Below are 23,803 nucleotides of genomic sequence, written 5' to 3'. Positions count from 1 at the left end.
ACAACCTGCCTTTGTCTCCTGCATCTCCTCTACATTTGCGTTCCTGCAGAACAGCTTTCCAAGACTGGCTTTTTTTTTTTTTTTTTTTTAAATACCTGAGAGTTTTCTGGCCATCTTTAATTTCTCTCTCCATTTTTAATTTTTTTTCTCCTGATGAAGGACGTGTGTCCGAAAGCTTGTAAATAACACACTTTTTGCAACTATTTAGTTGGTCTAAAAAAGATCCAAAGATCTGGCCCACCAACTGATTGGATCCAACCAGCAGCCACCCCTACAATGCTCCACATGGAGCTGAGCCATGCCCGCTCCTGTGCAGGGCAGTCCACGCTGCGCTCCTGCCCTGCGCCTGCCAGATAGCACCACACCAGCCCCAGTCCTGCCAGCAGATACAGCTGCCTGGTGGGGCTGCTCCCAATGCAGCTGCAGCTTGCCTGGGTGCTGCTCAGCTCCCCGCAACTCCAGCAGCTCTGCCCCTCTTCCTCTTGTGCCACCCCAGGCAGAGAGGGAAGCTGGTGCTGGGTGGCTTTTACCCCAGCATGCTGGGCTCCAGCCTCAGCCACTTTCTACCCACTCCGCCCACCTAACATGATGAGCAGCCACCTGCAGGTCGCCGAGTGGGCAGAAAGCAGCCAAGAAGTGGAGCCGTATGCACCCTGGAATTGCTGGCCACAGATTCCCCCAGCTTGAAGCAGTGCAGCAGGGGCAGGAGGAGGAGCTGCTGAGGTAGGAGTGACCAAGCCCCACTAGGAAGCTCTGTATGCTGTCCAGGGCTGGCAGATATGGGCAGAAGTGCAGCACAGGCTGCCCCAGGCAGGAGCAGGTGGGGCTTGGCCCCTGTACCACATTGCCCTGGCAAGTTCTGCTGCATGTGCCCCTTTGCCCCTTCCTTCCTTCCCTCCCTCCCTCCCTCCCCTGATCCTGGACCCACTCCCAAGATGTAGCACACAGGCAGCCCTCCACACACACACTCGCCCACCCAACACACACCCACACCTTCCTGCCCCCCACACCATACGCACCCCCATATACGCATCCCACCCCCCCCACACACAATATATAAGAATAAAACTTTATTTTGAGCTATTATACAATCATCTCAATATATGTTATTAAAAAAAAAAACAAATCAGGACAAAAATTAAATTTTGAAGTTAAAATAAAATGTTTTAGTATCTGATTTTTTAGTCTATAATTTGTTAAAATTATATCTTCTAAAAGATTTTGTGTGTGCAGCCCTTAACTGCTCACCAAAACCCATTTAGTGGCTCTCCAGCTGAAATAACTGTCCACCTGTGGTTTAGGGCATATGCCCATTCCTGTATCTCACAATGATGAAATTTAGAGAAGTGGTACAGTACTGACAAGAAAAGGATTAAACTTCTGGGCTGGGGGAGAGGGTTAATAAAGTACCACTTGTTTGAACTCTTGACTTGAAAATGGATTTTTGCTTTAACTGAAGAGCCCAGGTACCAAATCAGGTACATACAGTACACCTCACATCTATGGTCCACCCACAGGACAAACTAAAGCACTGATTCGGAAGATTCATCCTAATGTATACTATTCTGCTTAAAATATGTGGGCTCTTTAGAACTACAGTTTAATTACTGTAACCAAGATTTTATTCTACTTGGATCTAGCATGTCTTAAGTAATGACATTTTTATTGATGCTCAAACAAAGTTGTGGTGGCACCTGAAAGCTAATGCCAGGTCAGTGCATTTATGTGCAATCAGCTATTAGAGAACAGTCTTGCCTTAAGAAACTTGAGCTATTTTAATACATTTATATGAAAGCTTTGTACTTACGTGCAACTTGAGCAATGGCATTTTCATCAAGTATCGTCTCTGCTATCCCCTCCTGATCCACATCAATTTCATCAACATAAACCATTTCTGTTAATGCTCGTGTCTTAAGACTCCAAGCAGCCTAAATGAGATTGAAGAAGCAGCAAGCACATTTTAAACAATGGGGGGAAAGCATTCCATTTTAACAGGTTTTTAAAAATGATTTAATCCCTTAAAATATTATACTTTAATTTCATTGCTAATTCAGGGGACAGAATTTTGTGACCTATGAAAGATTAAAGCTGGTCTTGGACAAAAGCAATTGCTTGAAGTTCAAGCAATTGCTTTTGTCCAAGACCAGCTTTAATCTATTCATAGGTCACAAATTCTGTCCCCTGAATTCAGCAATGAAATTAAAGTATAATCTTTTAGGGATAAATCATTCTTTAAACATGTTAAAATGGAAAGCTTTCCCCCCATTGTTTAACTGTGCCTTGTGCCTTCTTCAAAGCCACCCATCACTCCTTGCTTCCGAGTATCAGCCTAATACATGTGTACATCTATAGTGATACTAAAGCTAACAAACAGCACAACACTACTGTAGTACTGGATGGCAAACTAGACTGCCAAATGACTTCAATAAAGATCTTGGCAGATTGTATGACAGGCCTGAATGTCAAGTACGATCCTGAAGTAACTATATGAAGAACTCAGTGTAGACTTGTTTCATCTATTGAATCAGAGCAGCATAAGCTTTACTGGTTATACAGCAGTGCTGGAGAACCAAGAATGCAGATACAACTGTTTTCTGGAAAAGTTAATATACAATTAATGGATTTATAAGCCTAGGGTGATAGAGGGAGGTTGTGAAATCATTCACTGAACTTCTTTCAGACATAGAACAGGCTACCATAGCGACTCATTATAAAAATTAGGTGAGCCATGGCACTCTACCAGAGAAGCCTGTTTAATGTTTGCAAAACAGATACCTCAATTAGATACAGTATGTTGAATCTTTACCTAATGGATAATAAAGGTCAAACACACAGAAATATTTATTTTTGAATCTAGAGACAGAAAAGGATCCTATAAAAAGGACTTTTTAGTTTGGACCATACTGTAAAAAGATCCCAAATCAGGGACACTTATGAACGTGCAAGCATGTGCCTTCACATGTGCATCATATTATGTCTGTGACAACAGAGGCTGTCTAAATAGAAAAAAATTAGACAACTAGCCCACCTGCTTAACTGTAACTAGAAACTTTTCCTGTAGTCAGAAAAGAAAGGAAAAGACCAAGATAACTTGAATCTAGTTGTCAAATAGAATCAAAAAGTGGGTTTTTTTTAATCTTGGTTCCTTAACACATGGTTTTACTGACAACCTTTAATTAGCACCCAGATTTTATATTTAAATGTTTATTTCATTCTTTAAATTTTATCATGAACCTCTAAGCCAAGTTCATTTGCATTATCTCACAGAACTTTAAAGTTTGTGAAGATGCGTATGTGTGTGTTGTTTCCTGTCCAACAGCCCCTCAGTACCCCCCCCCCCCCCCCCCCCCCCAATAAAAGGACTTCAAAATGGCTGGCAGAGCTAGTGCTTTCTATCTGGTAAGCTTGAGAACAGGAATCCTTGCATGCCTCTCAGCCTTCAGAGGCTCCTGGTACACTGTTTAAAGCAGCGGTGCTTAACCTTTTTGGCTGGTGGGCTGGATGAGCAATGCCCAGGCCATCCACAGGCCAGATCTGGCTGATGGTCCCAATTCAGCATGAAGCAGTTGCAGCAAGGCCGTATCCAGCCACACAGAGGAGGGCAGGTGGCATTCCAGCTCTAACCAGACCACATGGGGAGGGAGAGCCAAAAGGGGGGGGGGGGGGGGCAGCCCTGACCCAGCACCATGAAGAAAGGGGGCTTGACCCAGCCTCAGAGGGAGGGAGGGGAGGGGAAGGAGGCTTAAACTGGCTCCAACCCAGCCCCAAGGTGGGAAGGGGGCGTGGCTCAGCTCCATTCAGCCACAGAGGTGGGAGAAGGAGGTGTGATCTGGCTATAACCTGCTGCACAGGGTTCAGGGTTTGAGAATTTGGCAGGGGGGGGAAGGTGGCCATATTAATTGCCACCACTTCCCCTGCCACCAAATTTCCCAGACTGTGGGAAGACTTATGTGCTGTACACTTATGGCTCCATGGGCTACATTTGGCCCAGAGGCTGAAGGTTGAGCACCCCTAGTCCCGAGCATTAAAGGTGTTTGGAATACTTCAAATGGAATGTCTATCCATGGCCTAACTAAACACCAGAGTCAGATTACAGCAGGTCAGCAACCTTTTGCAGGCTTGGGCAGTGTCTGAAACCAGCCTTGGCTGCAGACCAGAAGTCTCTGCCCCTACCCACTCCGAGCAGCCAGCTGCCAGATATCCATCCCCTCTGCAGCAAGGATGAAATCAGATGCTGCAAAGAGGAGTGTGCAGGGGACAGGCAGAAGGCCTGTGTGAAGTGGCTAGTATTCGCTTCAGATTTGGATTTGGCCGAGTCAAGGGATAGCGATTCGATTCAGTGATTTGAATTGCTGTCCTGAATCGATTCGGCCAAATCCGATTTGGAGATACAGCCACTGCCAAATCGGCCAAATCCCCAACTCAAACAGGTCCCATCCTCTACCCGCTCTCCCAGCCCCAGCATCCCTGTTCTTTAAAAAATAAAAAACCCCGCACTCACTGGCTGCTGCCAGGTGTGGGGTGGAAGCAATCCCCACTGCACTCTGCTGCCCCATTCTGTGTGTGTGGGGGGGGGGGGGGGGGGGCGGGGAGCTCTGCCACAAGGCCCCAGAAGCCCCGACAGCTGCAGTAGCAGCTGGTGAGTGCAGGGCGCATTTTTGCCTTTTTTTTTTTTTTTTTCAGAGCCAGGAGCTGGGTCCAGGCAGAGCAGTCATGGGGGGGGGGCACTCACAGGGGCCTGGGAGAGCAGGCAGAGGATGGGGTCTGGCAGGGGTCCTCCCATGGTTCCCTCCCCCCTCCTCCAGCCCTCCCCCACCTGCCTCCTACTTACTGGCATGGAGTCTGGGTCCAGCTCCCTGTGGTGACAAGCGAGGACTGCCTGAATCTTTGGAGAGCTTCAAATCGCTTTGGACCTTTTTATTGGTCTCCCAATTCAGTTCGGATTCAGAGATTTGGCCACCAAATTGAGCAAAATCTCCTCTGAATTGAATCATCACCCAAAGCACTGCACAGCCTTAATGGGCAGCACAGTACCGCTCCACGGCATCAATCCCCAATGCCAGATTAGACTTCCATAAGCCACACTGGACCTCTTTGTGGGCCAGATCTAGCCTGTGGGTTGCCTACCTGGGGGGTTGCGTACCTGTGGATTAGAGTGTTACCCTTGACAGTGAATGTAATTAAAGTTGCAAGAGATAGAGAAACCTCTGTATTGATTAAACAGTAATGTAATGTAAATAGTGCTGGATTTTAACAATCAGTTTTGGTATGGGGATTTAAAAAAAAACAACAGGGAAAACCTCCCTTTTTGGAACCTGAATGCAGCCATATATTCTAGCATAATCATTTAAAACCTAGTCTTACCTGAAAAGAACCTTCAGTTCAGTTGGGGGAGGGCAGGAGGAGTCAATAAAAGTATTACAAAATGCTAAGGGTACACATAAGATTGTACCCAAAAAAATTATTTATCCTTTATTTAGAAGGAAAGGCAGTGACCAACTGAGTTCTAAAAATCCTTCTATCATTTCACACTGGGTAAAGAAGAGGTCATTATTGAATGGACATTTTATAATTAAGGTTATAAATCTCTCAAAATAGCTCATTTTACTGATTTACTATAGACCCATGCTTTGTTTTGGGCTGCATTTTTGTTTGTTTGTTTTTTATCCTTATTTTCATTTATCCTAATGTAGATTTATAAAGATACATCAGTGGATACATATTCAAAATAGTGCATAGTTACATGGCTGCTACTACAGTCCAAGAATACCCCAAAGCTAGAACTGTACACTTCGAAAAGAAGTTGTTCTTCACTGGCATTGTCAAAAATCCATACAACTCCCATTCCCACAAATGCACTCAGAGACTGCATGTATTTAGTAAGCTAAGCTATGTACCTAGAAAATTATATATCTATATGGACTCTGCCTATTGAATCCCACTTACTTTATCCCCTCCCTCTTTTCAGTAGCAGTCTCTTTTTCTGTGTGCAAAAAAGGATGGATTTATGGCAGCCTTCAATGAATACTACACACTAAGCTCTCATCCTGTAGTAGGGTGGATTTTAATGGAACTTCATAGGAGCACAAAGGTCGGCCAACACAGAACTCACCGATGGATTCAAGCTTTACAACAGCCTTCTTGCAAACTTTAGTAATTCAGTCAAATCACAATAACTTTCTTCAGAACACTCAAAGGTTTGGCTACTGCCAAACCAAATGTCAGCTTTCTACCTTAAAAATATTCAAAGAATTAAAGGAAAATTTTAAAACTCCAGAAAAACAACATAGCCTATTTTTGTTTAAATTTCCCCAAATAATCTATCTGCCTAGTCCTTAAAGATTTTAGCCTGTTGAAAGATTTGCTAAATAACTGAAAATAGGGAGCTAAAATGGAAACTGTTATGCAAACGAGTATGTAGTGGTTCCTTTTTAATGCATATTAAAAGATATTTTTGGAATACAAGTTATATTATTGGACTGTTTCAAAGGAAGCCAACAAGAAGTGCAGGCTGTTTTTTTTAACCAATATGAGACTAGCAACTTTCAAAGTGTAGTGTTGGGTCATGCTGCTGTTCAAAATGTAAAGACGATATCCTTACTGGTTTGTATAATTAAGAAAAAACAAAGCAACCCTGCCAGGGCAACTGGAAATCTCCACAGTCGTCATTTAAAAAAAATTGTCCACACCAAGTGTTTAGCCCTTTTTATTTTCCTCCTGTCTATTTAGGCTACCAACAAAGTCATTTCCTTTTTTAAAGCACTGGTGGCTTCCCATTTTGCCATTTCCAAATCAGGCCTGTTGCCCTTGCCTTCAAGACCCTACAGTATGAATTTGACCTCCTTCAGTCTCCTTCTATAGTTTCCTTGATGAGATGGAGGACAGTTTATAAATCAATGAGCAGAAAAAATACAAAAAAATATATATATACATGTTTCTGAATCACATGGTCGTGTGTGCACACAGCTTTCAGCCTATATCCCCCAACCCTCACTCCCTCCTCTCGACTTTCCTTGCTTGAACCTTGTCTACTTATAATTCTCATTTCTTTCACCAGGTTAAATTTAGGTTATCTGTTCTTTATGGCAGGGGGGGCATGTCCTGTTCTCATTGAAAATACAACCTGGAACATTTCTGGGTATTTAAGAAAAAAGTTGTCCTTCATAACACGGACCTTTATGCAGCTGCAGCTTGTCCAAGACCAGTTCATTTCCCTTAAGTCACAAAAAGTTTTAACTTTTAATCTTTTGCAACTCAGAACATGTTCAAATCTCTGGCCTAGAGGGAAGAGCTTCCAGGCAGGATACAACTAACTAACAAAATTAATGACCCATCACTACTAACCTTATATCCTTTCCCACCCATGGAGATCTAGAATTTAAACTGCTTTCTGTTATACCAAATGCAAAGTAAAGGCTTAAGCAAAGTATTTATTTTATTAATGAATTAATTAGATTTATATCCTGCTCTCCCCAACAGGAGGCACAGGGCTACTAGAGGTATGGAATGTTACTTGACACTTTTCTTATATACTGTAATCTTAACAGAAAAAAGACAGAAAAAACAATATTCAAGGTATATGTTCAACATCAAAGCTCATTTTTTATCCATTTTGTAAGATTTCCTTTACATAATCAAATTAAGTAAACCTTTTCCTTTACTTATGAAAAAAATCGCAATTAAAAAAGTACATTTAGAATGGAGAGCTACGCATTCAAAATCTCTCCACATTACAATAGTTATTGCTATTATATTTTCTCTTAAGTACAATATACTATCAGACAACTATTTTTGACAATAGCTTTGTAAAAGTATAACTCTCCAAGAGAAAATAACGAATGTGACAGTGGTCATCTGAAGTCCTGTTTACGCAGGGATTGGCAATTGGCAGGGATTTATGTTTATAAATTACTTTTATTAACTGTCTGGCATATGTGGTACATATGTAACATCTTATTATATATTTAAGAGTCTAGGAAAAAGCCGTTCTATTGTATTTCTCAAACTCATTTTCTCCTAATCTTGTCAAGATAGGAGTGACTGAGTTGGAAGCAGACTTAATTTGTGGCAATTTGGTAAAACTAGCTTTCATCTCAGTTGAGCAACTGAACAAGAGAGGGCTCTGAAAGAAATATAGGTAGAAAATGGGAGGTAGGGAGGAAACTGTATTGATTATAAAATGCAGTCAGTTTAAATTTCCCTGTATCAAATGCACTGTTGTACCAAGGTTTTAAAAATGTACGCTATCAAGAAACTGAACAAATGAATCAAACTTCACTATACAGCATACTAAAAAAAAAAAAAATTCTTAGGTGTTCCCCCTTCCCATTCCTGTTCCCAAGTACTTGCACTTATGAACAGTTTTTACCTGAGATATTGTGAATCCAGAATCCGACTCCTAGAAAAGATAAGAGACAGAGTTCTGAAATAAGAAATGAAACCACCCAAACAATGAAAGAACAGAAATAAAACATGCGAACCTAAATTAAAATAATCTGTGATCTCCATCACAACCAGGCACCTTATTATTAGATTGTATCCCTCTGCTTTCTAGAGCCAACTGAAGTCTTCCAACAGAGGTAATAGATTTATGCAAATCACAAATTAAACACTACAACATTTTTAAGTTTAAGAATATCCCACATACCATAATTAAAAGGTATCTTTAATTTATCTTTTTGGGACAGCTACAAATATCAACCATTACATCTGGGTGACATGCTCATAATATATACCAAACTTTCGACGCTGGAATTCTTCCCAATCCCTGTGCATGGCATGCATGAAGAAAAAGGTTTTTCCTCAGTGTCTCATTAACAAGTGATGACTACATCATGAAAGTATTAAAATAACATATTTGTCTGCACATACCTTTTTATGGTGAACACAATATACTGATGCAGTTCACACACACATGATCTAAGCAGTACATATTTCAAATTAATACTGTGGTATTGCATCTACCACTTGAACAAGTCTGACAAAAGGGAAAACCTGTCAAAGTAATATTTAAAGCAAATGAATTTGTGGGCCTAAAATTTCAATATTTGAAATTTCAGAGAACTGTTGAAGCCTTGTGTGTTTCTAAAAGGAGCTGGACAATATTTCTATAGGTTGTATCAAGTCCTACAATTATTAGAAGCTGTATGGATTTTACACAAGAGTGTAAAATATAAAAGCTAATAGGTTTTCCAGTTTCCTAAGCAACTCAAATATAGATTAGCTTTGTGACTGTACACTGGAAAAATCTGTGTAAGATTAGCAGTGGTTCAAAATAGTTACCATCTACATTAATCTAGTTATTGAAATCTATTAAAAACAAGCTGGCAGCAACCTCTATCACTTTATACTGAGGAAGAACTGAAGATTTAATTGAAAAGCTCTTACAACATCACTTGTTTAAATTGTGAATTTTGACAGGAGGAAGGCCCACAGGATGGAAAAAAGCCTTTTCTTTGTCCCAAGGTGCTCCATTCAGACACGGCTGTGAGACAAATTGTTAAAAATAATCATTCCCTTGTTTTGTAAGATCTCTGGTTCAACTGCCGTTAAAGTATAAAACTCTATTCAGCCTGTTGTACCTGCCTATTATAGCATATACAATCTACTATAAAATAATTTAAGAGAAGCAAGTGTTCTTACTTCCTGTATGTGCTACAAAAACTAATGAGGAAAAGGTTAGTGATACTGTGTCAGTCTTGACTCAAAACTGCTTTGATATTACACCTGTATATCTTAATCTAAGCCTTCGCCATTCTTGAAGAAATACATTTTAAGGTCACTAAAATATTTCCTATATCACAACATGAAATGAAGCTATGAATGATAAAACTTCTATCATTTTGAAGTGGATGAGGGTGACTAGCTATAAGTTAAAAGCTTTCTCTGCCTTGAATACACTAGGACAGGGCTGTCCAAATGCTGGCCCACGGGGTAATGGAGCCTGCAAGAGGTTAAACTGTAGCCCCTGGGCTCTCACCCAGCTACCATATTCCCCCCCCATCACTCTGGCTGCAACAACAGCTGGAGTCTCTGGGCTCCCCCTCCCTCCTCCAGCTGCTGCTTCCTGCCCTTGTCCCAGAGGGTAAGGCAGTGCAGTGCAGCTCAGTGCAGGAAGCAGAGGGTGTGCCCGGGCTGTGCTGAGGGGAGACAGCACCTACACCGGACAATGTTGGGAAGGATGTCCAGTGCAGGGGTGAGAAGAGGGGTCCTGCAAGGGCATGCACTACAGTGGGAGAGAGGCGGATCCATGTGAGTACACCGAGATGCAGGTAGACTGTCTATACCGCACACACCCCAAAGGCTTGAGCCTTGATTGGTGTGGCCCCCACACTGGTCTGGACCCTGGGGCCTTGTGAGTAAAGAGTTATAGGACAAAGAATCAATGTTTTGCTTCCATCTACACATATAAAGCCCCTTTTAAACCAGTAAGGTTATATATACAAGCATAATTGAAAGAAAGCCTTAGACGCAGATTTAAAAATCCAAAGTATGTTTTAAATTAAAGTTTGTCTCTCAAGTCAACTATTAAAAACAAAAAGATTTTATATGATATGCCTTTTTAATTCTATAGCTTGGAGGAAAAGGAGTTTCTGAACAAAACAGAGATGACAATTTTTTAGATTTAAAAAAGCCTCTGCCTGCAATTAGCTTCAAGCTGAATTTGATGTGATACAAGATAGTGAGAGACTCAGCATACAATGAAAAAGCAATTCAACCTGCTAATGGCAGCATTTGAGAAAAACATCACAGAACAGCAAAATGACTCTGGTCATATACAAACATTAATTTCTAGCTGTGTGAGACAATAACTATTATCAACTGAAGATGATTTCAGAAGCAAAGTTCCATGTGCCTGTACAGGCTACTTATATCTTAACTGTGACCTTGTTAAAATCAGGCTGCAAGCAGCAATGTTTTAAGACGAGTTCTTGCTATGTAGATAAAATTGAGTCAATTTTTCAAACAATGTGAAAAATAACATAATAATAGCCAAAGATAAACATATCAGCACTAAGAGGGGTGAAATAGTTTAAAGAAAAAAAGCAAATTCTTACACCAAAGCATTAAACAAACTAAAAATGAGACCTTAACTACATATCTATTACACTGTTTGGACACATTTCCTTTAGATTGCTGAATCACTGTAGCTGTAGTTCATCAATGCTGGTTCTGTACCTTGAATCTGACATATGGAACGCACAACAAGTAATCGGATTAGATGACTAATCAGGATGATCAAAAAAGACAGCAGCAGAGTATACCCTCTAGGTCATGCTAACAAAGGCCCCTTTCTTATGGAAAAGGAAAAAATATTTTCATGCATTTATATCTTACAGTTAGCATTTGGAGACACTGATAGATATCACGTTACCAGCAAACTTATTTTTACTATCTACTGTACATTCTTACATTTCTTAAATAATTGCAGTACATATCAAGAATGCTTCTATATGGTAATCTTTAGAAGTTTACAAAATATAACTGAATAATAGTTGCTCAATTTTTAAAAATATTTTTATCTAATTATGTTATAAGACATAGATTAAGACTACTGTAATTCTTTTAAGAATAAGGGTTTAAAATAGCAAAGCAGAGTACTTAATAGCAGTGTCTGAAAAAAAATCCTGATATATGAACAATTGGCTGAAAGTCAATTGATTACTTAGAAAAATAAAAATAAAGCTTTTTGTATTTACTTCATATGGCTGGAGAGAATTCAATGAGAGTTCCTTACCACCAGTTACAAAGATTTTAGAATCTGTTTCCTGACTGAATCACAAACTTATTTTCTGGATCATCAGATTAACTTGCTTTTAAAATACTAATTTCAGTGTAAAAGCTGCTTACACTTCAATGTGTAGCTCATCAAGATACCTGGAATACAATATGATACAGTACTTTCTTTGGAGGGTATGAAGACTTATTCTCCAAGTCCATTTCTTAACTCATATTCTTTGGTTGATTAATACTGATATTAATATTAAGTGACTGTTGTATTACATGAGTATTGGGAGCTGACAAAAATACCCACTGTTAATGTGCCCAGCACTTTATTGTAAAACCTTAATTCCAGTCGCTTGTAACTTTATCAAATTTAAATAATTTATGATAACATTTTCCATGCTGGGATGATTTTTTTGAAATAGTTGGACTGTTTTTGAGAATGGTGAGCTGTTTTTCTTTATATTTATGACTTAGAACTGTTTTTCTGAAAGCTTTATTAGCACCTTCATTCTTTGAAGCAGCAACCTGCATGCCAGCAGGATGATCACTAGGACAAAAACCAGGGATGATCCTACCTTGAGCAGGGGGCTGGTCTAGATGACTTTGTGAGGTCCCTTCCAGCCCTACTTTCCTAAAAAGACAAAGTTACATAAAGGGGGAAGCACAGCACAACAGCAAAAGGGAATAAGATATGTTGTGGCGATAGAAGTAGGATAGTGGGAGAAAATAAGCAAGAAGTGAAACTTGGTAGGGAAAGGAAAAAGGAACCTTTTCAATAGTACTTAGGCACCTCTAAACATTTTATTGTCTTTAACTGCTTCATCACTTAGACAATATAATGAAACAAACTATATTGGTCCAACATTTTCAATAATTGGAAGGTGTGTCAATGAGGCAAAAGACTGCAAGAGAAAGGATGGTATTATGACACTTGCGTCATCTGACCTATGTGATGTTCCTCATCTCACTTAACCACCCATGCATTCATGGATTTTTCAGGGACTCAAGCAGGGTGGTATAGGGTGCAATAGGATCATATTTAGATGCCTGACGTGGAATAAGAGCTGCCAGCTATTCTGATGTCTCAGCAAGCCCTAATCTTTATTCAAAGCAAAGGAAATACAGATTGCCGTATCTGAACATGGTATGGTTTGTCTATTGCCTGTATTTGATAGATTCAAAACAATATGCAAAGCTGGACACAGTTTTTAAAGTGTAGATATGAAAATGGAGTCTTGAAGCTTATTATCCCTTTTTGTCTGACCTGAATCAAGGATGAACACATAACTGACTGTGCATCTGAAGATGCCAAGACTTGAATCGGAGACTAAGAGGATAAAACTGCACTAATGTGGCTAGACCTTTTTAAATTTTATAAACTAGAAGGCAGAGTAGTGAAAAGAGGTATTTTTGGACAAGTAGCCAGTAGCAGTTCTTACTGGAATAAGATTTTCTGAGAGTTATAAAAAAAAAAAAAAAAATATAGAATCCTAATCATGCTGAATACCCGATATACCAGTTGGCTGACCACAGAGAAGACAAATCATTCTACATTAGTCTGTCTTCTAACATAATATCTATTAAAAAAATTAAGGCTAAACTGTACCTATGCATTTAGAGAATAGCCTTGTTAGATTTCACCTCAAAGACTTCCAGTGAGTGAATCTGATTCAGTTTGCTACGATGGAGAATATCCCACCTTCCAGTTCAGTTTCTCCAAATCTTAGTATCAGTGCAGACAGAAGGTATAATTACTTCTACATCAACCACTGTTAGGAGTTATACACTCAGCCTGGGCTGTCAGATAAGAATGTTGGAAAAAAGAGTTGCATAGACATGGTATTTCTGAAATATAAATATGCCATGACATACTGTACATTCTACGATCTTAAATATATTACAACCATTCATCCAATTTTTAAAACCTTACCTTTATGAAACCTTTAAAGTTTTCACAGAGTTAAGTGGGATCCACTTATTCATATTACACTTGGATATATACAGATAAGTGAATAGATTTTACTCCACAAAAACATTAACTGAAATAAATTTTCAATGATCAAATTAATTAAATATAATGTAATGCGCACTAAAAAATTCAAAGTATGATGCACTGTCCTCTGACTAAAATATAAATTTGGCACTCTTTTCAAAAGCCAGGTATTCCTATGACAAGGGAATTATTAAATGAGGATTTCTCAAACAACTATAAAAGGGCAAAACTGACTATATACAAAAAACTGTCAGATGGACAAAGTAAATTCCAGAGATTTTATCCTTAAATCTGTGGTTGCATTATCTGAGGCTATAAACAATAACTATCAGAATGAATTATAAATAGGAAAACAGGACTGTAAAGGACTTCCTGCTATTGAAGGCAGCTACCTCTGATAAATTGCATTTATAAACTGATCAAACACTCCATGTTTAAACCTAAAAAGTTTGTGGTGTGGCTTTTTGTTTTGATTTGTTTTTTTGCTTTTTGTTTTGTGTTGTTGTGGGTTTTTTTTCGGGGGGGGGGGGGGGGGGGAAGGTGGGATTCTCTCTCTTTTTTTACCCCACTACTTCTCCAGTACTCTAAAATACCACCACTCCATTAGTTAGAAACTTTCTATTTTCCAGCCTAAATTCATTTATGGCCAATATACAATTTACACATCTCCTTGTTTTGTTAACATTGTGCTTATCTTAAATAATTCTTCTCCTGTTTTTCTTTACCACATCCTACTGATGCTCATTACTGTTTTAAAAGCAACTGCATTCCCATCCACCTTTGACTGTCTCAAAGATTATAATAAGTGTTTCCACTCTCCTTTTGTACTTTTATATAATTTGAAGTACACAGTTTTGTTTTCTCCATTTAGCAAAAAAGAAACAGACTATCATAAAAGCTGCCATAATTGTTAACTGTGAATCTATTTGACTTCTTAAGAAAGCAGCTACAAACATGGGACCCTGATCCTCCAAACAGCTTGGATGTAACTTTATTCTTAGGAGTAATTTAATTTGTATTTCAGTGTTTTCAGGATTGGGTCCATGATCAAAATTTGGATACTAGCAACTTAGTTGGCCGCTACCAACATCAAACCAATGTTGTATCCATAACTTCTTATTGTAGCTTCTCCAAGGAAGACAAATACAGAATTCGGACATCTCAAGCTGCTACTTCCCCATTTGTTCCTTTCATCCCCCCTGGTGTCCCCATATGCTATTGCTTTATACTTCCAAACATTCCTCTCCTCTGCCCTTGTCTGTCCCTGCCTTTCTCCAATCCTTTGATATAATATACTGCTTGCCCTCTTTCTTCTGAGATTCGTTATTCTCTTCAGTCAACTTTGCAATAACTTCAGCAAAAAAAAAATAAAACTTTTGATAAAGAATCTGGAGCTGCAAGAATGCCACGATATTTTTATACTGGTGTTGTACTGTATGCATTGAAAAAGTTCCCTACATGGGAATTCAGGATGCCTTTTTTATATTTATGTACTAGTAGTAAGATTTAGAAGCACATAAAGCACACAAATCTTATACTTCAAATATTTACAAACAGGTAACATAGCTGCAGTTATAAATTTGTTTTTAGTAGCTTCAGTCCTGAAGCAGACAGCCCTCGCCCCTGCATTAAGCGCTGTACAAACACAAAATTCCTGGCAAAAAGAACTTCCAATATAAACACACACACTGCGGACTATTTTAATTCCATGAATAAAGTGGACTTTTTTGATGGCCCTGCAAAGACTGATGCTGGAGGTGTCTTGTATCTTGTGTCTTGTACAGGAGGAAGCAATACTGGGATTATCACTTTAAACTTCCTCAGAACATTCTACATTAACAACACTTTTCTGCTCTATTTTCATGGCTTAAAATTGGTGGTTAAGGTTTATTGCAGGGGTTGGCAACCCCCGGCACACGTGCCAAGCACGACACATGAGGCCATTTTGCTCAGCATGCCACAGCCAGCCCCAGCTCTGGGTAGCTGCTGCCAGAGATGGAGCCTGGGCTGCTCCCAGCAGGGCTTGCAACGTCCCAGCTGCCTGCTGGGAGCAGCCCGGGCTCCCAGCTGGCAGCAGCTACCCAGAGCCAGGGGAGCCAGGATACTCCAAACAGCTGCACTGGGCTCTGGAGCCCCAGCATCAGCTCCATACTGGCGTGTGCGTGGAGCGGGCAGTAGGGAAGGGGCCTGGGGCAGTGCAGCCCCAGTCTCTCCCCCGCTCCCGGCACAGAGCTGGTGACTGGGCTCTGGAGCCCGGCGCAGCTGTTTGTAGCCAGCTTGGTCTCTGGGCAGCTGCAGCAAGCAGGCTGCAAACACCTGCGCCGGGCTCCACAGTGCTGGCATGAGCTCCATGCTGGCGGCGACTGCACATTCACCTCGGGGCAGATAGCAGGGCAGCACAGCCTGCCGTGAGGTGCCTGTGCAGTCGCCACCAGCATGGAACTCATGCCAGAGCTGTGGAGCTTTGCACAGCTGTTTGCAGCCTGCCCGCTGCAGCTGCCCATAGTCCAGGCTGGCTACAAACAGCTGCACTGGGCTCCAGAGCACAATCACCAGCTCTGTGTCAGGAGTGGGGGACAGACTGGGGTTGCGCTGCCTCAGGCCCCTCCCCCACTGCCCACTCCAAGGCACACATGCACGCAATGGGAGGGAGCTGATGCCAGGGCTCCAGAGCCCGGCACAGCTGTTTTACAGCCTCCCGGCTGCAGCCAGCCCCGGCTCTGGGTAGCTGCTGCCAGCCAGGAGTCCGGGCTGCTCCCAGCAGGCAGCTAGGATGCTGCAAGCCCTGCTGGGAGCAGCCCAGGCTCCAGCAGCTACCCAGAGCCAGGGTAGCTGCTGACAGCCACAGAGCCCAGGCTGGGGGGCAAGGGCAGCAGGGCTGGGGGGCAAGGGGCACAAGGAAGGCATCCTGCCATGTACGCCCCTGCCCTCATTTTCTTTTTCTGGCATGCCGGTACCTTCAAGGTAGGCATTATGGTGTTTTTCGGCGCTCCGGCCAAAACCCGTTGCCTACCCCTGGTTTACTGTGTAGATAAGTGATCAAATATCAAGCCTAAAGTGGTGCTCATCACATCTTATACCTTGTTACTCTCCTTGTACAATTCTACCTGCTTCAGGTCCTCTGCAACATTTTTGCCACCCCTCTCCTCCCCTTTTCTTTTTATTGGTAGTGTAAATTAAGGCATGCAATGTGTTTTGTGAGGAATTAATGATAAATTCTTCTCAGTCTACCTCCAAGTTCTCATCCAAGTTCTCCCAGAAACAGCAATTATAACCTTTACATTAACATAAGCAGTGGGATCCAACCTTTTTGGCAGGTGTTCCACAAATTTGCCTTACACAGTGGCAATGCATAGGGGGTGCACGGGGGCACATGTGCACCCCCTGACTGGCTGCACTCACCACTTAGGCGACAGGCAGGGGGAGCAGGCAGAAGCACCGGTGCCCCCCCTGTGAGTGCCAGCCAGGAAGTGGAGTGCCATGGCGCTCCCAGAAGTCGCCACAGCCACTTCCAGAAGCGGCTGCAGCAATTGGCCATTTCGTGATTGGTCATGGGAGACCCCCACCCCAGTCAGTGGGATTGGTCATGGGGAGATCTCCCCCCACTGGTTGCTCACTGGTCACTTGGGGGGGGGGGGGGCACATGCCCCCCTGACTAAGTTGGCACCAGTTGCTCATGGCCTTGCACACTCCGAGTGCCACTCTGAACCCTTTCCCTTACCTGATCTGCTGTTCTGCCTTCCTCTCCCTGCACTACCTGCCACTGTGCTGCTTCTTCTCATGCCTACACCACATTTTTCCATTTTGTTACACATGCTTGTGCACACTTATTGTCCTTTGCAAGGCCTCTCATTGTATATGTGCCTTCAAATAGGTGTTGCAGTCTGACACTGTGCCAGTTTTTGCCACTGTGTTGCCTGTCCCTACCCAAACTGCCACATGCCACACATGGAGGCTGCCCATGCCACTAGAGGCATCCATACCACAGGTTGGCCATCCCTGCCACAAAGTATTCATCCAAAATGGGAGTTTTGAACCTTTACTCCTAGAATGCAGAGAAGTGTGCATCTCAGGCAGTATATACTGGATACTTTACAATGAGGGCACAGGCAAAAATTACTGGGAGTGCTGATCTCCACTATCCAGTGCCCAGTTCCAATATCCTTCCCTGAAATCCCCATGACAGATGGAAACTGCTCTTCAATTGCCTCAACTGACTGGGAAAATACCCTACAGTTCTCAACAGTGAATGATGGAGGGGGGGAAGATTTATACGTGCACGTGTGTATATGCACACACATACACATGCAGAAAGATACAGTAACACCCGTGGGCAGATCTACAATTTTGAAAAGGGAGGTGCAGGTGGTAAGGTGCATCATCACATACAAAACAACACACATTGTTCTCCAGTGAAAAATAATCCAGAAGCTTTACTAATATGCCAGGGCCTAGGGCTGTATTATTCAATTATTCAGTTTAAGATTGAAACAAAAACAAATATAAGGTCATTTGGAAGGAGTTAAAAAACAATCTGCAGAGCTGTGAAATAGGAGCTACATTAGAAGGAGCAGCTAACAGACATCCTGTGTTCTGCTATTCAGCTAACTTGATTAGTGGAACATCAAGGCCAGGGGTGGGCAAAACAGCAGATCCAACCAGTGGCTGGACTCCACTTCCCAGCAGCCCCTGCCCACAGTGGCAAGGGCTGATTTCCATGGAGACTCCAGCAGCAGCTGTGCTGTGATAGCAGGAGGATAGAGTTTCCATGGAGACTGGCCCCAGCAGCAATGTTCCCTCTAAGGTGTAGCAATCCGTGAGCACGCCACTTTGGTCCTGCCTCCCCCTTTCACTAAGCCAGGATCTGGACTACGCTAAGCCTAATAGACTAGAATTCTCATGTAATGGATCCTCATGCAATGGATTTTGCAATAATCCTCCAAGCACAAGACGGGGGGGCTGGGGAGTGGAGCAATTCCCTGGAGCCAGTAATGGAGACTCCCCATTCATGATGCAGAAATCTTATGTCATGGTTAGACAAAGTGCTTTGCGTAAATGTGATATAATTTACCCAAAGCACCTTGTCTGCCTATGTCCTTAGACCAACACAGCTGTAACCAGCACCCCCAAACTACATCATGGTTAGGAATGATTCCTTGCACCTGCTCCTTTTCCTCTGATGCAAACCCAGGTTCTGCACCATCCTGCTCTGCCCTTTCCCTGCTGCAGGTAACTGAAGTGAATCCAACCATGGTGCATCGGTCTGCGTGAACACTGTTGCTGGGGAAGCAACATGCTGTCTAAAAAGGAGTGAAATGTCAGGGTGTGCTCTCGGCTGCCTCGAGCCACTGCTGCCTGCAGCATTTAATCTGAGATCTGGGGAAGCCAAGCTCCGCACGTGTCCCTGCTCTGGGAGCGAGGAGGCACATGGACTCGGTGCTGGAGAGCGGAGCAGTTCCCTGGAGCCGGCAGAGCCCATGCTAGCCCCAGCCTCCACTCCTGCCTCACCTCTAGGAGTGAGGAGGCACATGGCTTCGGGGCTGGGGAGTGGAGTAGTTTCCTGGCAGCAGCCCTCAGCCCCCGCCTCGCCTCCAGGAGCGAGGAGGCACATGGCCTCAGGGCTGGGGAGCGGAGCAGTTCTCCAGTGCTGACAAGGCCCACGCCAGCCCCCAGCCCTGCTGTGCTGCAGTCCAGCTCCTCTCTGTGCAGGTGTGCAGCATTAATAAATTAGCGCACAGCATGGTATTAAATTGCGCACGGCCACGCGTGCGTGTAGCTTGGATGGAACCTTGCCCAGCAGCGCTGGCAGGGCCTGCGGCAGGGTGGGGAGCTGCTCTGGAGCACAGCTGAGATCTTGCCACGATGACAGCGTGATCCAGAGCCAGGGCAGAGCCACGATCTGCAGCCTGCATGCCCCTGCCCAGAACAAGCAGACTGCGGATTGTGACTCTGCCCTGGCTCTGCACCATGCTGTCATCACTGCAAGGTCCCAGCCCAGCCCCACAGCAACTCCCCACCCTGCCACATGCCCTGCCAGCAGGTGCAGTGCCAAATGGGTTTGGGGGGCTATAGCCACCCCAAAGTTTCCCACAGCCACCCCTCCCTGCCCTGTACAGGCAGCAGCAGCTGAGCCTGCCCTGCTCTCACCTGCAGCACAGCCCACCTCAGCACTCCCACCAGGAAGAGGCTGGGGCTGCTGTTGCCTGCCAGGGCGGCTGGGGCCAGTCTCCACGGAAACCCTGGCCCCACACTATCACAGGGGACTGCTGCTGGGGTCTCCATGGAAACTGGCTCCAGCCATGAGAGTAGGGGCTGCTGGGAAATGGAGTCCATTGCCAGCCAGATCCGCCCCCTCCCCCATCAAGACCATTAAAACGAAGAGAGGGTCCTTAACACCTGAATGAAGAGTTGGGAAGGGGCCAGCTAGACGAGGGGTGCTCAACCCCTCAACCCCCGGGAGCCGGGGCATCTGGCCAGAGGGACTGCCCACGGCTTCCAAATCCCCACTCAGCTAAACCAGGAGCTACGAAGTGGGTGAAGGGCTCTCTGCGCTGCCCGCACAGTCCCCTCCCCTCCCCTCCCCCCGGCAGCGCAGCTCCGCGTTTGCCGTGGCAACGCCGGCACGAGCCGCACGAAGCCCGGGCTCCACGGCCGGCGGGGGCACCGCTGCAGCTGCCGCCCGCTCAGACACGGCCCGCGGGGGAGCTGCACGGCCCGGGGTGGGGGCAACCCAACAGGTCCCAGCCCGGCAGCGGCGGGTGTGGCCTGGACGTGATTCCCGAGACCCGCCCACGGACGAGGGGCGGCGGCGTCCCGGGCCCTCCCGCCCCAATCAGTCAGTCAGTCCGTCGCGGCGCTACCTGCGCGGCCGGCGCCGACTGGAGCAGCTCGGCGCACAGCTCGGAGCAGCGCTCGAACCTCCTGCGCCGGAAGCAGCTCCAGGCCAGCAGCAGCGGCTCCATAGCCACCCTCTCGCCCCGCTTCTCCCGACCCTGGCGGCGGCTGCGCGGCCGCCTTAGGCCCGGCCCAACTGGGGCGGGGCGGGGTCGCTCCGTGGGAGGTGGCTGAGGGGAGGCAGCGCCGCCCCCGCCCGGCCCCTGGCTCCGCCTGTGGCCCCGGTCCGAGCCGGGCGCCTGGACTCAGGGGCAGGAACGCTGATTTCTTGGGCCGGGTGAAGCGGGAAGGGGGGGTCGTATCCAGTGCCCCGTGCCGCCCAGTGAAGCCATGCCCGGAGACATGGGTGGGCGAGGGGCAGGCCTATTGCTCAGGCAGGTGGGGGGCAGGGGCTTGAGCCCACTAAGAACCATGAGCCTCCCTCAGGGAGGCAGCTCCATGCATCACCCCAGAGCGCTGGGGACGGCTACAGAGAAAAGGGCGGGAGTGGGGTCGGGTTCATAAGCCCTCGCAAGGGGCAATTCACAGGGGTTGGGTTCATAAGCGCGGGACAGCATCTGCTACTGCAGCGACCCCATGGAGCCCAGGGAACTGGAGCCCAGGGAACTGCCCAGAAACATGCCAGGACATGAACAACTGGTGCCTCCTGAGACTGGGGTGAGCAGGGACCACCCACAGCCATCCCTGACAAGCGGGGACCACCTGCAGATGCCAGCAGCAGTGTTGGGGGTGGGCAGCAAGCGGCAACTTCCTGTAGAAGCCAGTGGCGGCTTCAGCAGCGGCCAGCGGCGGCCAATCTCAGGGGGAGTACGTGACCCCCCTACATGTCGCCTATGTGCTAGGGTGAGGGACAGGCCTGTTTGATGTGCATTGGGAAAGCGGGCCAGTGTCCACCACATCAGCTGAAAGCCACCCTTGGTATGGGAGCCACTAGCTGGGGCTAACTAAAAAAAAGAGGGATGGTAGTAAAGGTCAAAGATTTAAAACAATTGCACCAAGGGGGGACACCAGGCAGCAGACTGAAAGCCAGTGGGCACCATCTGAATGAGTGCAGGGAGCTAGTGGACTGCCCAGTGAAACTGCCTGGAGAGATGAACAGACAAGGGATAGAAAATGGCCCTGGAGTCACCCAGGTTTCCCCCTAGTCTGAAGTTCATCCTGGTCTGAGAGCTAGCTTAGAGCCAGGGGGAGGTTGACCAGGAGGTCCTGAAAATTGGTGGGACCACAGATGGGAATGCATAAAAGAAAACATCAGAAGCTCAATGGGAAGTTCCTGAGGAGGCAATACAGGGGTTGCAGCCTAGTGCACTCAAGGTACCATGTTGTTACCAAGCCCTGAATGTGGTCAGCTGGGTTGGGAGCAGGTTGTAGTAAGGAGCCCAGATTTCTTAGTTTGTTTAAAAGTGTTTTCTTGTGCTTCAGTAGAAGCTTAATCCTTCTGAGAAGGAGGCCACAGTGAACTTAGCCTTTCCTGCATTCCCAGGTGTGAAAACAGCAAGGTCTTCAAATTGCATTTAATTCCCAGAGACCAAGAACCCAGTTCCCTTGTCACACCAGGAAGACAACTTTTGAAACAACAACTGGGGGTCTACTTGAGGAAGGTACAGGCTTGGGTCTAGTGTGAACAGCTGTGCTTTCTCTGACTTTACCCCTGTACTGAAAACTGTATATTTGGCATAACACTTAGAGTTTGTTCAAAGTAATTTTATAGACAAAAATCATTTGGAGGAGAGAAAAAATGTGGAATGACAACTGCTATGCCAGAAAGTGTTAAGGGTAGCTGTTGATCACAGATTCAGTAAAGCAGAAGGCAGGGCAGGGTGGCTTCACAGAGACTAACTGGTTCTGAGAGACATAAGTTTTCATAGGTGACAGCCTACTTCATCAGATACTATGAATGGAGTGAACGGAGAGAAAATCTCCAAGGATACTTACATGGGAGTAAAACCAATGTGGGCTTGGGAACTGAAAATGTCTTGAAAGAAGAATGCCATGTAAATACTTAACATTCTGCGATTTGTAATATATTTAAATCGCTTCCTTTTCTTCTGCCCTCAGAAAGGGCATGCAGACTGTCAGCATTCTAGATTCCATAAAGGATAATGGGTGGTAGTGATTTTGGGGGAAGGAGGCCATCAGACTAAAGTGTTTTATTAATGGTGTTAATCACAAACCACTGAGAAGTCTTACACTGTGCTAAGCCAGTGCTAAAACTACACTTCATTCAGACTAAATTAAGGAAAATTTGTGCCTCTTTTGTAATAGGTAAACCAGGGGTTGACAACCTATAATCTGTAGACCAGATCCAGCCCACCAAGCTACTATATATGGTCCACAAAGCTGGGACATTGGTGGTAATTCAGCAGGTTAACAGCAATCCAAGAGGCAGGGGAAAGCAGCAGCAGGTGCTGGATCAGAAGTGGTGGCTTCCACCACTTCTGACCTAGCTCTTTTAATTCAACCCTTACTTGGACCTAGCTCTTTTAATTAAACCCTACTAAATGGTTTGCATGCTAAAAGGTTGCAAACCATTGGGTTATACATGCCACTGTCTAACACAGTGGCTTAGCCTGGTAGAGACTATCAGAACGTTGGCCCATAGGCTGAGCTGTGTCACTGGAGAGTGACTGGAAATGCAGGTGCTGGGGTATTGATTGGCTTCAGCTGTACGTGTCACAAGGAGAAAAAACCAAGCAAAATGTCAAACAGAGGACAATAACTATTGGAAAGGCTGACTTGTAAATTATGAGGAAGGTAATTGCTGCTGTTCCTGCTATGATCAGAGAAACAAGGCTTTTTTGGAGATAGAGTAGATTGCACCAAAAAAGCCCACTTTGTATCATCAGTGTCTCTGCTAACAGAAACAACTAATTGCAAGGCCCTGAATATTGGCTAATCACTTGGGCCAAGGTAGTAAATAGTGGTTTATTCTGAAAGGGGAGAAATCCAACTATGTGCATAGGGAGGAAGGGAGGACAAACTTGAATATGAGAATTACTGCATGGGCCACTAGCTATTCCCGGGGGAACTAAGAAGAGAAATGAGGTAACACCAGGGCCCTGTCTTCTCTTTCCAATGGCTTTCATGGAGAGGAGTACATGCTGCATCTGTCTGTAGCAAGGGGTAGGGAACATTGCTTCCTGATACTCCATCAGAACACTTACTGCTTTGCCCAGACTCTGGTGCATT

At 44.7% G+C, this 23,803-nt stretch overlaps 1 protein-coding gene across 1 annotated transcript; it reads right to left on the bottom strand.

Annotated features, from left to right (window-relative positions):
- Nucleotides 1–1,092: 1,092 nt before the first annotated feature.
- Nucleotides 1,093–20,767, bottom strand: TTC8 (tetratricopeptide repeat domain 8). The gene is made up of 3 exons (XM_059723158.1): nucleotides 20,581–20,767; nucleotides 8,369–8,398; nucleotides 1,093–1,928 (listed from the first exon to the last, which is right to left on the bottom strand). The coding sequence occupies exons 1-3, from the start codon at nucleotides 20,680–20,682 to the stop codon at nucleotides 1,785–1,787; spliced, it is 276 nt and encodes a 91-aa protein (XP_059579141.1). The 5' UTR covers nucleotides 20,683–20,767; the 3' UTR covers nucleotides 1,093–1,784.
- Between the last annotated feature and the right edge of the window lie 3,036 nt (nucleotides 20,768–23,803).

This window comes from Alligator mississippiensis, chromosome 2 (genome assembly GCF_030867095.1).
Source record: "Alligator mississippiensis isolate rAllMis1 chromosome 2, rAllMis1, whole genome shotgun sequence".
NCBI lineage: Eukaryota > Metazoa > Chordata > Crocodylia > Alligatoridae > Alligator > Alligator mississippiensis.
Note: the sequence above shows the minus strand (reverse complement) of the source record. Positions and strands in the feature narration are given on the sequence as shown.

Excerpts from the sequence above, each read along its gene's own strand:
- TTC8 (XM_059723158.1), bottom strand. The coding sequence starts at position 20,682 with ATGGAGCCGCTGCTGCTGGCCTGGAGCTGCTTCCGGCGCAGGAGGTTC. Across the intron at positions 8,399-20,580 it reads AGTCGGCGCCGGCCGCGCAG|GAGTCGGATTCTGGATTCAC; the intron begins GTAGCGCCGCGA and ends TATCTTTTCTAG. Across the intron at positions 1,929-8,368 it reads CTGGATTCACAATATCTCAG|GCTGCTTGGAGTCTTAAGAC; the intron begins GTAAAAACTGTT and ends AATCTCATTTAG.